This window comes from Schistocerca nitens, chromosome 12 (genome assembly GCF_023898315.1).
Source record: "Schistocerca nitens isolate TAMUIC-IGC-003100 chromosome 12, iqSchNite1.1, whole genome shotgun sequence".
Lineage (NCBI taxonomy): Eukaryota > Metazoa > Arthropoda > Insecta > Orthoptera > Acrididae > Schistocerca > Schistocerca nitens.
The window spans coordinates 151,838,683-151,850,759 of NC_064625.1; the positions used below are offsets into that span (position 1 = coordinate 151,838,683).

The 12,077-nt window shown below is 38.6% G+C and overlaps 1 protein-coding gene across 2 annotated transcripts in view; it reads right to left on the reverse strand.

Annotated features, from left to right (window-relative positions):
* LOC126214863 (meiosis-specific nuclear structural protein 1-like) overlaps positions 1 to 12,077 on the reverse strand; it is a 94,943-nt gene that overhangs the window by 65,697 nt on the left and 17,169 nt on the right. For both annotated transcript variants that reach the window (XM_049941501.1, XM_049941500.1), the window contains exons 3-4: positions 6,926 to 7,035; positions 4,173 to 4,296 (exon numbers count right to left, since the gene is read on the reverse strand). In XM_049941501.1, the coding sequence (XP_049797458.1) occupies positions 4,173 to 4,296; positions 6,926 to 7,035 (234 nt within the window). The remainder of the gene's footprint in view (positions 1 to 4,172; positions 4,297 to 6,925; positions 7,036 to 12,077) is intronic.

Genomic DNA, 12,077 nt, shown 5'->3' on the forward strand with positions numbered 1-12,077 from the left:
GTTGCTTGTCTGTTAACACTGATAATTCTATGCAAATGCAGTTGCTCTCAGTCGTTAAGTGAAGGTTGCCGGCCACTGTATTGTCCACGATGAGAGGTAATGCCTCAAATCTGGTGTTCTCGGCACACTCTCGACACTGTGGATCTCGGCATATTGTATTTTCTACAGCTTTCAGAAATGATATGTCCCACGTATTTAGCTGCAACAATCCATTCTGCATTCAAAGTCTGTTAATTCTCACTGTGAAGCCATAATCATATCAGAAACCTTTTAACACAAATCATCTGAGCACAAATGACAACTCTGCTAATGCACTGCTCTTATATTCCTTATGCACGCAATACTACCACCGTCTGTATATGTGCATACTGTTATCCTATGACTTTTGTCACCCCAGTGTAAATTGGAACTGGAGATGAAGTATTATATCGAGGAGGTGTAATTCGGATTTACCACAAGCACGGTGTTTTTCCGACTGTATGATCCTTGACAGTTTGTTGTATGTATGCCAGTTACAATAAAGGAATTATAACTACATGGGGTATTGAATTTAAAGATTAGCAAAACATCGTCTTATGATTTACAGTATTTAATAAGAAATGAATAATGATGTTCCCTGAATTTAATAAATAGCACAATTTGAAGATAATTTACGAGAAAAAGGAATTTAGCAGGAAACTAATCTGACAAAAAAAGGGGTCACATACTGTGTGGGCTATCAAAATGGGAATACTAAAATCATTTTTCATTGCAAGTAAGGAGCCAGCAGTCTCACATTTATTTTCAAAGAATTAATTGCAGAAAACACAGTCTGCAGAGAATAATTTAAAAGAATTTACTTAACTTCACTTTCGTACAGCCTGCTTTCAGGCAGTATGATCGATTCCAGCAGAACGGATCTGTAAGAAGGGTCGGTACGGAGTTGGAGGCTTCTCGGTCAGATAAAGGTTTGGTTCCTACTGATGCTATCGGTAGGTGGGATTGCACTAGACATGGTATGCATCTCAATAGAGTAAATTGGCTGGGTTGGCAGCAAAATCCTTAGGGGGGGGGGGGAGGGGGGGGGGGTCACTGAAACACATGGGAGCACTTCTTTCTTAGGCTGAGGCCAATGTCCAGTGGTACAACATTGAAAGGAATCAAGCATTATGAGAAGCTCAGACAGGCAGATACTAAAGATGTTAAAATATTACAAGATTCTTACAAAAATACAGTGAAAAATAATGTCAGTATACTGCATCGGAATATAAGGGGATTAAAAAACAATGTAGATGAACTTTTTGTTTGTTTGGAAGATTTACAAACAGAGAAAGCAATAGATGTAGTACGCTTGTCTGAACACTGTATAGTCGCTGATATCGAAAAGGTAAATGTAAATGGATATAAGCTTTCAGCACGTGTAAGTAGAGAGGAGATGGAAAAAGAAGGAGTTGCCATTTATGTTGAAAGTTATAATAGTGCGAAAAATTTAGAAACTAAAAAAAAAAAATTGTATAGAGCAATATATAAAGCATGTGTCTATGAGCTTAAACTAAATAATGGTAATTTTATAATTGTAGCTGTGTATAGGTCCCCACTGGAAGATTTTCAACTATTTCTAAAAAAACCTGGATTCCTCATTGTGCTACATGTCAGACAGAGGGGAGCAAATTATCATTTACGGGGACTTAAATGTAGATTTTCTGAAAGTCTATCAGGAAGAATGATCTTGAAGTATCATTAGGTTCTTTCAATAAGACATCAATTATTGATTTTCCTACTTGGGTGGAACAGGAAAGCAACACACTGATAAATAATAGTTTCACAGACCAAGATAAATTTAATTGAATAAATATTTATCCTGTTAAGAATGGTCTTTCTGATCATGCTGCACAGCTATTTACAGAATATGACATAGTTCCATACAGTTACTCAAAACAGTTCTCTCAAATAGTGCATTCAATTAACAACTTAATGACTGCAAATTTTAAGGAAAGACTGCAGCAGTAAACTGGGATGCGTTGTACCGAGAGCATGATGCTAATTTAAAATATAATTTATTTCATGGTATGTTTGTGATCATTTTCAAAATCAGTTCCCTAAGAAAACAGTGAAATATAATTGTAAGAAACTGTGGCTTATTAAAAGGATAAAAGTATATTGTAACTGGAAAAAGGGAAATATATCTAATAGTAAGCAACAGTAATAACTAAGAAATAGTCAAATATTATAAAAACTACTGTAGCATATTAAGGAAAGTTATAAAAAAGTCCATATGACAGGGCAACAGGGCTACCAAGAGCACAGGAAGACTTTATTCCCATCAAACTGAATGAAAAGTTTATTAACAAAACATTAGAGAGTGAGAATATTTTTAACAATAATTTTTTAAATGTTTTGGAGAAAACCGGATTCAGATGTTCATTATGAAAGACAAAGTTTTGTATGGAAGAGCAATAACTATAAAATTTGATAAAATTGAAATTCTACCCATCTCTCCTTCTGAAGTTAGGAAAATAATAAACTGATTCAAAAGTAAAAGCTCACACAGGATTGATGGCATCTCCAACAAAGTACTAAAAGCTTGTCGCCAACAGATAAACTGGATTCTCAGCCATGTATGTAATACCTCACTGAAATTAGGACATTTTTTCTAATAATTTGAAATAGGCTATTGTTTAACCATTGCATAAAAAGAATGACAGGCCTGATACCGACAACTATCACCTAGTCGCACTTCTGACAGCTTTGTCAAAAATCCTTGAAAAAGTATTGTATTCTGAGTAGCTTCATATATTGTAAAAACAAAGTACTAACAAAACATTAATTTGGTTTTCAGAAAGGCTTTTCAATAGAAAATGCTGTATATGCTTTCATTGATCAGATATTTAATTATTTGAATAACCAAACATCACCAAGTGAAATTTCCTGCACTCTCTCAAAGGCTTTTGATTGTGTAAATCATGGAAGTCTTCTAAATAAATTTAATTATTGTGATATGAGTGAGGCAGTGCACAAATAGATTAACACATATTTAACTGGAGGAGTACAAAAGGTTGAAATGAACAGTTCACATAAGCAGGAAAATCAGCAGATTCCTCAGACTGGGGAAGTATCAAGAATGGGGTCTCAAAAGGTTAAATTTTGAGTCCCTCAGTATTCTCAATATATATTAATGACTTGCCATTCTATAGTCACAAAGATGTGAAGACAGTTCTTTTTGCTGATAAAACAAGTAAAGTAATCACATCCAAGAAACAATGATTAGCTGCGGAAATTGTAAATAATTATTAAGTGGTCATCTGCAAAGGGACTCTCATTAAAATTGATAAAACACAGTATATGAAACTCAGTACAGTAAATGGCAGAACGTCATTAATAAATACAGAGTTTGAACAAAAGTCTGTAGCTCGGGCAGAATATTCCAGATCTTTGGGTGTGGGCACTGATGAGAGATTGAATTGGAAGAAACAAATTGATGATCTGCTGAAATGTTTGAGTTCAGCTATTTATGCTATTAGGGTTATTGGAAATAAGTAAATTAGCTTACTATGTCTATGTTCACTCACTGCTTTCATACGACATCATATTTTGGGGTAATTCACCATTAAGGAAGAAAGTAATCATTGCACAAAAGTGTGTAATCAGAATAATTTCAAAAGGAATAACAATGTGCATAGCTGCAACACTAGAAGAAAAGCTGAATTCCAGAACTTTTGATTAAATCTAACTTTAGCACAGAAAGGGATGAATTATGCTGTGACAAAAAATCTTTGATCCCTTACCAAATAACATCAAAAGTCTGACAGACAGCCAAGGAACATTTAAAAACGAATTAAAAGAATTTCTGACTCATAACTCCTCCTACTCAATAGATGAGTTTTTAGATATAAATTAGTAATCTTACAACTAAAAAATAAATTTAAAAAAGAACTTGAATTATGGTGTGTGAAGAACCATTTTGTTATACTGACACATTCCACATCATTGCAAAGTGTTGTATTCATGATCTATGGAACAAGTATTAATCTAATCTAATCCAGAGAAAGTCCCAATTCAGAGCTCTGAAGGACTTTATCAAAAAAAAAAATTAGAAACAGATCATCCTTTATCATGTGCCTGTCCACTTCTTTATTCCAATTCTACAAAGGAAGTAATTGTTCTAGCCTCGTACATGTGCTATACAAACTTACTTTCTCCCTCATCTTCTCTGCCTCCTTCTCTGCTTTCTGAGCACACAGTTCCTTGTAGACATACGCTGCTCTCAACTTCGATTCTAACTCTTTTAGTTCAACACTCGATTCACGTAACTGCTGCCTGAAATAACAATACAAATTGGAAAAAGAAAATAAATTGAGTAGTTCTATAAGCAGTACACATGTATGTGCAACACTGAAGCTGAACATTTATCCTCATGGGAAATATCTCAGAGACTGGTTGGAGCACCATTAAAACACTGTTTAAATTTACTCATATTTATCGCAATTATGACATGAAGTTCCTTGTCAGTATTTGTACAAAGGACAACACATGCAGCATTAGGATTATCAGATCATATGCATGAAATATGCAACATAATGCAAGACACAACAAAACAGTGGAAAATCAAATATTGAAAGACAAAGACAAATGGAAAAAGTAAGTAAACTGTTTCAAATAATGGAAAATCTGGAATGGAATGTAACAATATTATGAAAAAGAAAGTTGCTACTCACCATATAGCAGAGATGCTGAGTCACAGATAGGCACAACAAAGAGACTGTCACAAATAAGCTTTCAGCCAGCAATGCCTTCATCAAAAATAGACAAAACACACACACACACACACACACACACACATGCTCGCAACTGCAGTCTCTGGCAACTAAAGTCACAATGCAATGTGGCTTCCATTGCCAGAGACTGCAGTCATTGCGTGAGTTGCATTTGCGCACATGTGTGTGTGTGTGTGTTTTTTTTATGAAGGCTTTGCTGGCTCAAAGCCTATTTGTGACAGTCTTTTCGTTTTGCCTATCTTCGACTCAGTACCTCTGCTACATGGTGAGTAGCGACTTTCCTTTTCATTATATTGGTAAGTAAACTGTTTATTATTTCAAAACTATAACTATTAACACAATTATTAATACATTTATCCCACTGTGAGACGAGATGGTCAATGCCTTCGTGGAAAAATGTTTGCAGTTGCCTATGGAAACACGATTGTACCCAGACACCTCTTCGTACAAAGCAAATTGATGGGCATGAACGTCTTTTTTTGGGGCTCAAAAAATATAGAAATCACATGGGAAGGGATCTGTACTGTATGGCAGATGTGTAACGGATTCCCAGTGAAACTTCTGCAGCATATTTGAAACAAGCTCGGCAATAAGTGGGCAGGCATTATCCTGCAACAGAACAGTGCCATCCGACAACATTCCTGGGCATTTGAATTTAATGGTGTGCTTCCATCAGTGCAAAGCGTCAGTGGGCCCACATGTTGACAAGGGTGTTTCAACTATGCTGCTGAAGTTTTTTCTGGGAAGGCCTTACGTATCTTCTGTAGAGTCCCAATCTCTTCTCGTGTGATTTCCATATTTTTGGAGCCCCGAGGAAAGACATTCGTAGCCACCACTTTGCTTCGGATGCAGAGGTGCGGACTGGGACACGAGCACGGTTCCGTAGGCAACCACAAACATTTTTGCGTGAAGCCATTGATGATCTTGTTTCACAGTGGGATAAATGTATTAACAGTTATGATGATTACTTGTGGAATAATAAACAGTTTCCTTACCGTTTCTTCCTGTCTGACTTGCTTTCATTTGACAACCCTTTATAGCTAGTAAAGTAAAATGTAATCAAGAAAACTAGTAAGTCATGAAAGAGAATTGCTCACCTTCAATAGGTGAAATTTTTAGTATTGTTGGTAGACATGTATAAAGGTTTGAGAAAGGAACCCAGTTTTTTTGGGATATTAGTCCCTTCCTCAGGTACAAAAGAGGGTGAGATTGAAAAATGTAATAAGGAAGGACAGGCCCCTCAAACCTCAAAAGGAGGGGAGACAAAGTCATTCGTCCGTTAGATTCAAGACAGAGCAGTGTCCAAAAGCTTAGCAATAATTTAAATTTTTGAATGATCCACAACTGGGTGTGAGGTCATCACTGTAGTCAGCTTAGAAGCTAAAATGTTGACTCAGCCACACATACTGCAAAAGCTGGATAATTTAATGTAAGGTACATATCTTCGTTGTCATAAATTTTTACACACAATAATCTTCACTGCAAGTAATATGTTCACAAATTTTCATTCAAACAAAGTCCTCCCAGTAATGTCATTATTAGAGACGAATAAAAAAACAAAAAAGTCAATAAAAATGTTATGGTCATTACATTATCATATAGATTTATTATATAGAAATAAAAACACATAAGAAATCAATAAAAATTTCGTGGTCACTTCCCTTCTAAGCAGCAAAAATAAATCAGTGAATGCTGAGCATGAACGTGACTGGGAGTCAACATGCGGATATGTTTTCCTGGTGGAGGATCAGCCAGGTGCACAAACTTCTAACATTGGATCTCAGCATATATTGATTTATGCTGATGGATTTTGTTTCAAAACAGGACATGGTTACATGATATTTTTATGGATTTTGATGTGTTTTACCTTTTTACAATAATGGCACTGAGTGAGAAATTTGCATGGATAAACATTTATAAATTCATTCCATACAAAGAAGATTTTTTATGTATAGATATTTCTGATGAACACATTACATCATTACTACTTTTATGTTACCTCTGGCTTAACTTATATTTTCACTCTCAAGATTTAGATCTTATTTACGCAACTGTTGACTGCTGAATGCCTTAGCTGTATGATTTTATTCCATCCCAGACATTCTCACATTATACTGAAACCGTATATTTTAAATATTAATGAATTGAAATTAGACTGAAAGAGTTATTACCTGAGCTTCAGCTGCACTATCTCTTGCCTCTTGGCTTTATCCATTTCCTCTGCAAGAACCTCATCCTGATGGAGCTGATTAAACAGCAGTTCTCGCTGCAGACTTTTTGGCTGTGGGGAAAAAATAATTATTTGTCATCAGTGAACCTTTCGACAAATATTCTCGACACTACCGATCCTCAGCACTGAGCACATTTGCCTACCTGCCTTCCTCTTTCCTGTTTCCATCCCACTCTTTTCATCTTCTACAGATTCAATGTACAGCATAAATTCCTGACACTCACAGATCACACTGTGTGACACATATGAGGGCAAGAAAGTGTGCACCATCACAAAATCACTCTTTGTCACAGTGACAGGTGTGTAGTGAACTGGCCATGATGGTGGCAACTGTTACATTTGCAAATACTGCACTGAAAGAATGGCTACACTAACCTCTGTACGAGTGCAAATTTCACTGACTTTACCAACACAGTCATTTCTCACATTGTATGTGGCAGAAAGTAATATGTTGCTTAACTCTTCCTGGAACATGTAATCTGAAATTTTACAATCAAATATCTCTGTAATAGGCACTGGCTCTCTCATAGAGTCTGCCCCTGATGTTTGATGAGCATCTCTGTAATGCTACTGGTGATAAAACAAACCACTCTTCTTTAGACATTTGCTTTCTTCTCTATTGATATGATCTGGTGCTGGCCTCAGAGTAACAAGTAGGACACAAGAATTGGATGACAGGTTTTGTTAAGCACCTTTTCAGTGGCGAGTTACATTTCCTTAGCATTCTCCCAATGAATCTGTCTGATATCTGCTTTTCGTACAACTAGTTTTATGAGATCATTCTACTTATATCGGCCCAGCCACATGCTCCTAGACATTTTATAGCTGTTAGTTAATCTATTGATTTATTGCCAACTGGTAAAACAACCTCACCTCCCTCCACAAACCAAGGCTTAGGTGTGTGTGTGTGTGTGTGTGTGTGTGGGCGCACACACACGTGCGCATGCAGACGCGCGTGTTGATGTCTGGCAAATGGTATTTTATTTTTGTTTGTCGGAAACATTGTACTACAAATAAAACAAGAAAAATTGGAGTGTGAACACCTGCACCTGGTTTTAGTAGACCTCAAGATCTCCAAGAGTAGTTTCAGTTTGGAGAAGGATGCTCTGAGCTGCTTGGACACACATTTCAAGCCAAGCAAATTGTAACTGAGAAACTCCTGAGTGCCTCTCAGAAGACCAATTCTCGTCCAAGTCACGGGAGGAGGGCGGCGCAACAAAGTAGGGAATGGCCTACTGTGGTGAAGTACAGTGTGTACTTCAAGTGCCTCAGGACCAGTGTGGTAGCTGTGAGGGCTCCGTAGGAACTCTGAAAAGTGGTGGCTAAGGGCTCTAGTGAAGCTATGGTAGGCCTATGTAGTCAACAGTGGACCAGCAACCAAAGGCAACTAGCCTCAGAAAGAATGTACATAAAAGACAACAACCTGGCAAGGCAAACAAACTATGAATTACAACTTGGAAAATTAGAACGCTGACAGGAAAGCTAGAGGAGATAATGGATATGATGGACAGGAGAAATATATATATGAGGGTTAGAACTTAAATAGTAGCATCTATTTATTCACAACCGATACAAAAGAGTTACATGTTTGCACCTATTTCTGTCCTTCAAAGTAGTCACCAGTGTTGTGTAGAACCAGTTGCCAGCGATGTGGAAGGCGTAGTATACCGTTAGCAGAGCCTGTTCTGTTGTGGTGCGAATGGAGTGGTCTACTGCCTGTCGAATCTCTGGAACAGTGTTGAAGCAAGTGCCACAAAGCCAAAACTGAAACGCCAATCCAACAAATGATATCATTATGGGTAGCCGCGAAAGTTGAAAGTGTGTCAGAGCCCCAGTATGGTGAAAGTTATGGTGATTCTCGTCTACAGCTGTGATGGTGTTATCCTAACACATTACGTTCCTCCACAGCAGACCGTCAATGCACAGTATTACTGTTTGTTTTTGGAGCATCAAATGGTTCAAATGGCTCTGAGCATTATGGGACTTAACTACTGTGGTTATCACTCCCCTAGAACTTAGAACTACTTAAACCTATCTAACCTAAGGACATCACACACATCCATGCCCGAGGCAGGATTCGAACCTGCGACCGTAGTGGTCACGCGGTTCCAGACTGTAGCGCCTATAACCGCACGGCCACTCCGGCCGGCTTTGGAGCATCACCTGCGACCAGCTTTGCGAAAGAAACGGCGACACTTTATGTGCAACCCACCCATCATTTTGCCTGACAATGCGTGGGTGCATACAGCGCAAGCTGTGGCTGCTCTGTTCGGTCGATGGGACTGGGAAGTACTGTACCATCTACCATACTCCCTGAACTTAAGTCCTTGTGACTTTGATTTGATTCTGAAGATGGAGGAACCACTTTGTGGCATTTCCTTCAGACCTGTTACAGACTCCATTCTCACCATCAACAGAACAGGCTCTGGTAACGGTATACTATGCCTTGCACACCGCTGGCAACGGGTTCTACACAACGCTGGTGACTACTTTGAAGGATAGTAACAGGTGCAAACATGTAACTCTTTTGTATCGGTTGTGAATAAATAGTTGCTCCTACTTAAGTTCCAACTCTAGTATTTTAGGTATGGGAGAGACAAGATGGAAAGGAGAAGGCAGTAATGAACTGAGGAAAAGTTACAGATTGTGTTGGAGTGGAAATGAAGAAGGAAGATAACAGGGAGTAGGAGTTGTTGTGAAGGATGTCTAAAACAGAGAGGTACAGAGGATCAGCAACAGGACAATGAAGAAGTATAGAGGTAATTCAAGTGTATGCCCCTCAAGTGTGCTGTACATCGCAAGAGAAGCGGGCTTGCAAGTAACAACTACAAAAGCAGTTGGAGCGACAAAGGATAATAGTCGAGGCAGATTTCAATGTACATGTAGGGAGTGAAAGACAAGGGTACGAAAATGTACTGGATTCAGAAGGACGGGGAACTGGAAATAAAGAAGAAAAGAGATTGCTCGAATTCTGTAAGAGAAATAGTTTACTGATAGGTAACTCGTGGTTTTGGAAGGAAGGGAGCCATAAAGTAATATGGTACAGCAGGAATGTAGCACAGATATCTTTGGTGGATTACATGCTCTATGATTGGGAAATTAAGAAGACAGTAATGTATAAAAGGTATTACCATCTGAGGCTCTGGATAGTAACCACTGGCTGCTGGTAGTGAGTATGAGAATCATGGAGGAATGGAAGATGACAGAGAACCAGGAAAGGAGAATTAGAGTACGGAAATAGAAGGAAAAGGAAGTAAATGAAGAATACTAGATTATAAGGGAAAGGTTACCAAAGGATGAACCAAAAACAAGAGAAAAGGACTGGGGACATTTAAAAAGTGCTATGGTAGACACTGCAGTAGCTGTATGCGGAAGGACAAGTGCAAGAAAAAGGTGGGAGGTGACACCTTGATGGAATGAAAGAGTCAAGGAGGTAGTGGGAAGGAAAAACAAGGCCTTCTGCCTGTGGTTCCAAGAAAGGCCTGAATCAGCAAGTAAGGTGGATAAGAAAAAAAAGAAAGAGGCAGAAAAGACAGTGGCTGAGGAGTGAAGAAAGTCAATGGAAGAATGGAAAAAGATGGTAGAGGAAGATAGTACAGGAAGTAAGAAATTACTGGAGGGAAAGGACAAAAGTAAGAGGAGACGTTTGAGAGAGGATGCAACAATGTTGGATAAATGTGGTTAGTAACAAAGAGACACTGAAAATAGTGTTGAAGGAGTACTTTGAGCATTTGCTAAATTTGAATGGACTTGGAAATGAGGATAATAGACTAAAGGACACAGATGTAAACTACAGGGATCGGAGGAAGGACCTGACATGGAAATAAATGGAAATGGCACTGGACAAGATGAAAGGCAGAAAGACACCAAGGATGGATGAGGTAAGTGTCCAAATGGTGAAGGCAGCAGATAATATCGGGAAACTGCTGAGGGTGGCGTAGAATGAGAAGAAGACTCCAGTAGATTGGAAGAGGCATTAATTGTCCCTGTATTCAAGAATGGGAGTAGGGGTGATTGTAGAAACTAAAGGAGAGGCACACTAATACCATGTTGTGCCACAGTATACGAAAAGATCCCAAAGAGTAGAATCCAAATAAGGATCGAGACCAAGTTGAAAGAGGAACAGAATGGCTTCAGGCCTGGAGGGTCAACTGTTTGCAGTGAAGCTGTTCCACGACCGCCACTATGAACTTGGGAAAGATTTTGTGGTGGCCTTTCTTGATACAGAAATGGCATCTGGTGTGTAGGAGAAAGATCTGGCAAGCACTAGAAATGAAGGGAGTGGAAAAAGAGACAATAATCAGAGTGGAGGAAATGTACTGTAGACACTTGAGTTGTGTGAAATTGGGAAATGACAGGACGGATTGATTCCAGCAAACAAGTGTTGTGAAACAGGGAAGTGCACTGTCACTTTTCCTCTCCATAGAGGATGAGATAATGACTAAGTTCACAGAAAAAAACTGCGAGAGGGCAAGATGACAGTAAGGGAGTGTACGGATGACTTGATGCTCTGGGGAAACAGGGGGGAGGAAATTCAGGAAAAACTGGATGCTTGGGAAGAAACTGTGAGTCTGTATGGAATGAAATTTAATGTCAATAAATGTGAGATCCTGGTTACAACTAGAAAGAAAGGCAGACCAATTAGCGCAATAAGGATTGGATATGAACAACTGAAGATGGTGGGAAGTATCAAGTACTTAGGAAGTGTGATAGAAAAAACTGGAAGAAATAAGAACGATATTAGTGAATGAGGCAGATGGGCAAAAGCATTCCTGCAAAGTGTCAGGAGCCCGGTTTGGAACGAAGATGTGCCACAAAAAAGCAAAGAAATAATACACAGAAATTACTACATCCCAATGCTGACATATACCCTGAAAGAAGAAAAGAGATGCAAGCAGATAACAGGCATGTGCAATGAAGTTCCTCTGAAGTAGGACAGGAGCAACAAGGAGGGAGAGGATGAGGAATGAAAGGGTAAGAAAAATAGTGAAAGAGGAACCCTTAATAGCAGGATGGTGCAATGAAGTTCCTCTGAAGTAGGACAGGAGCAACAAGGAGGGAGAGGATGAGGAATGAAAGGGTAAGAAAAATAG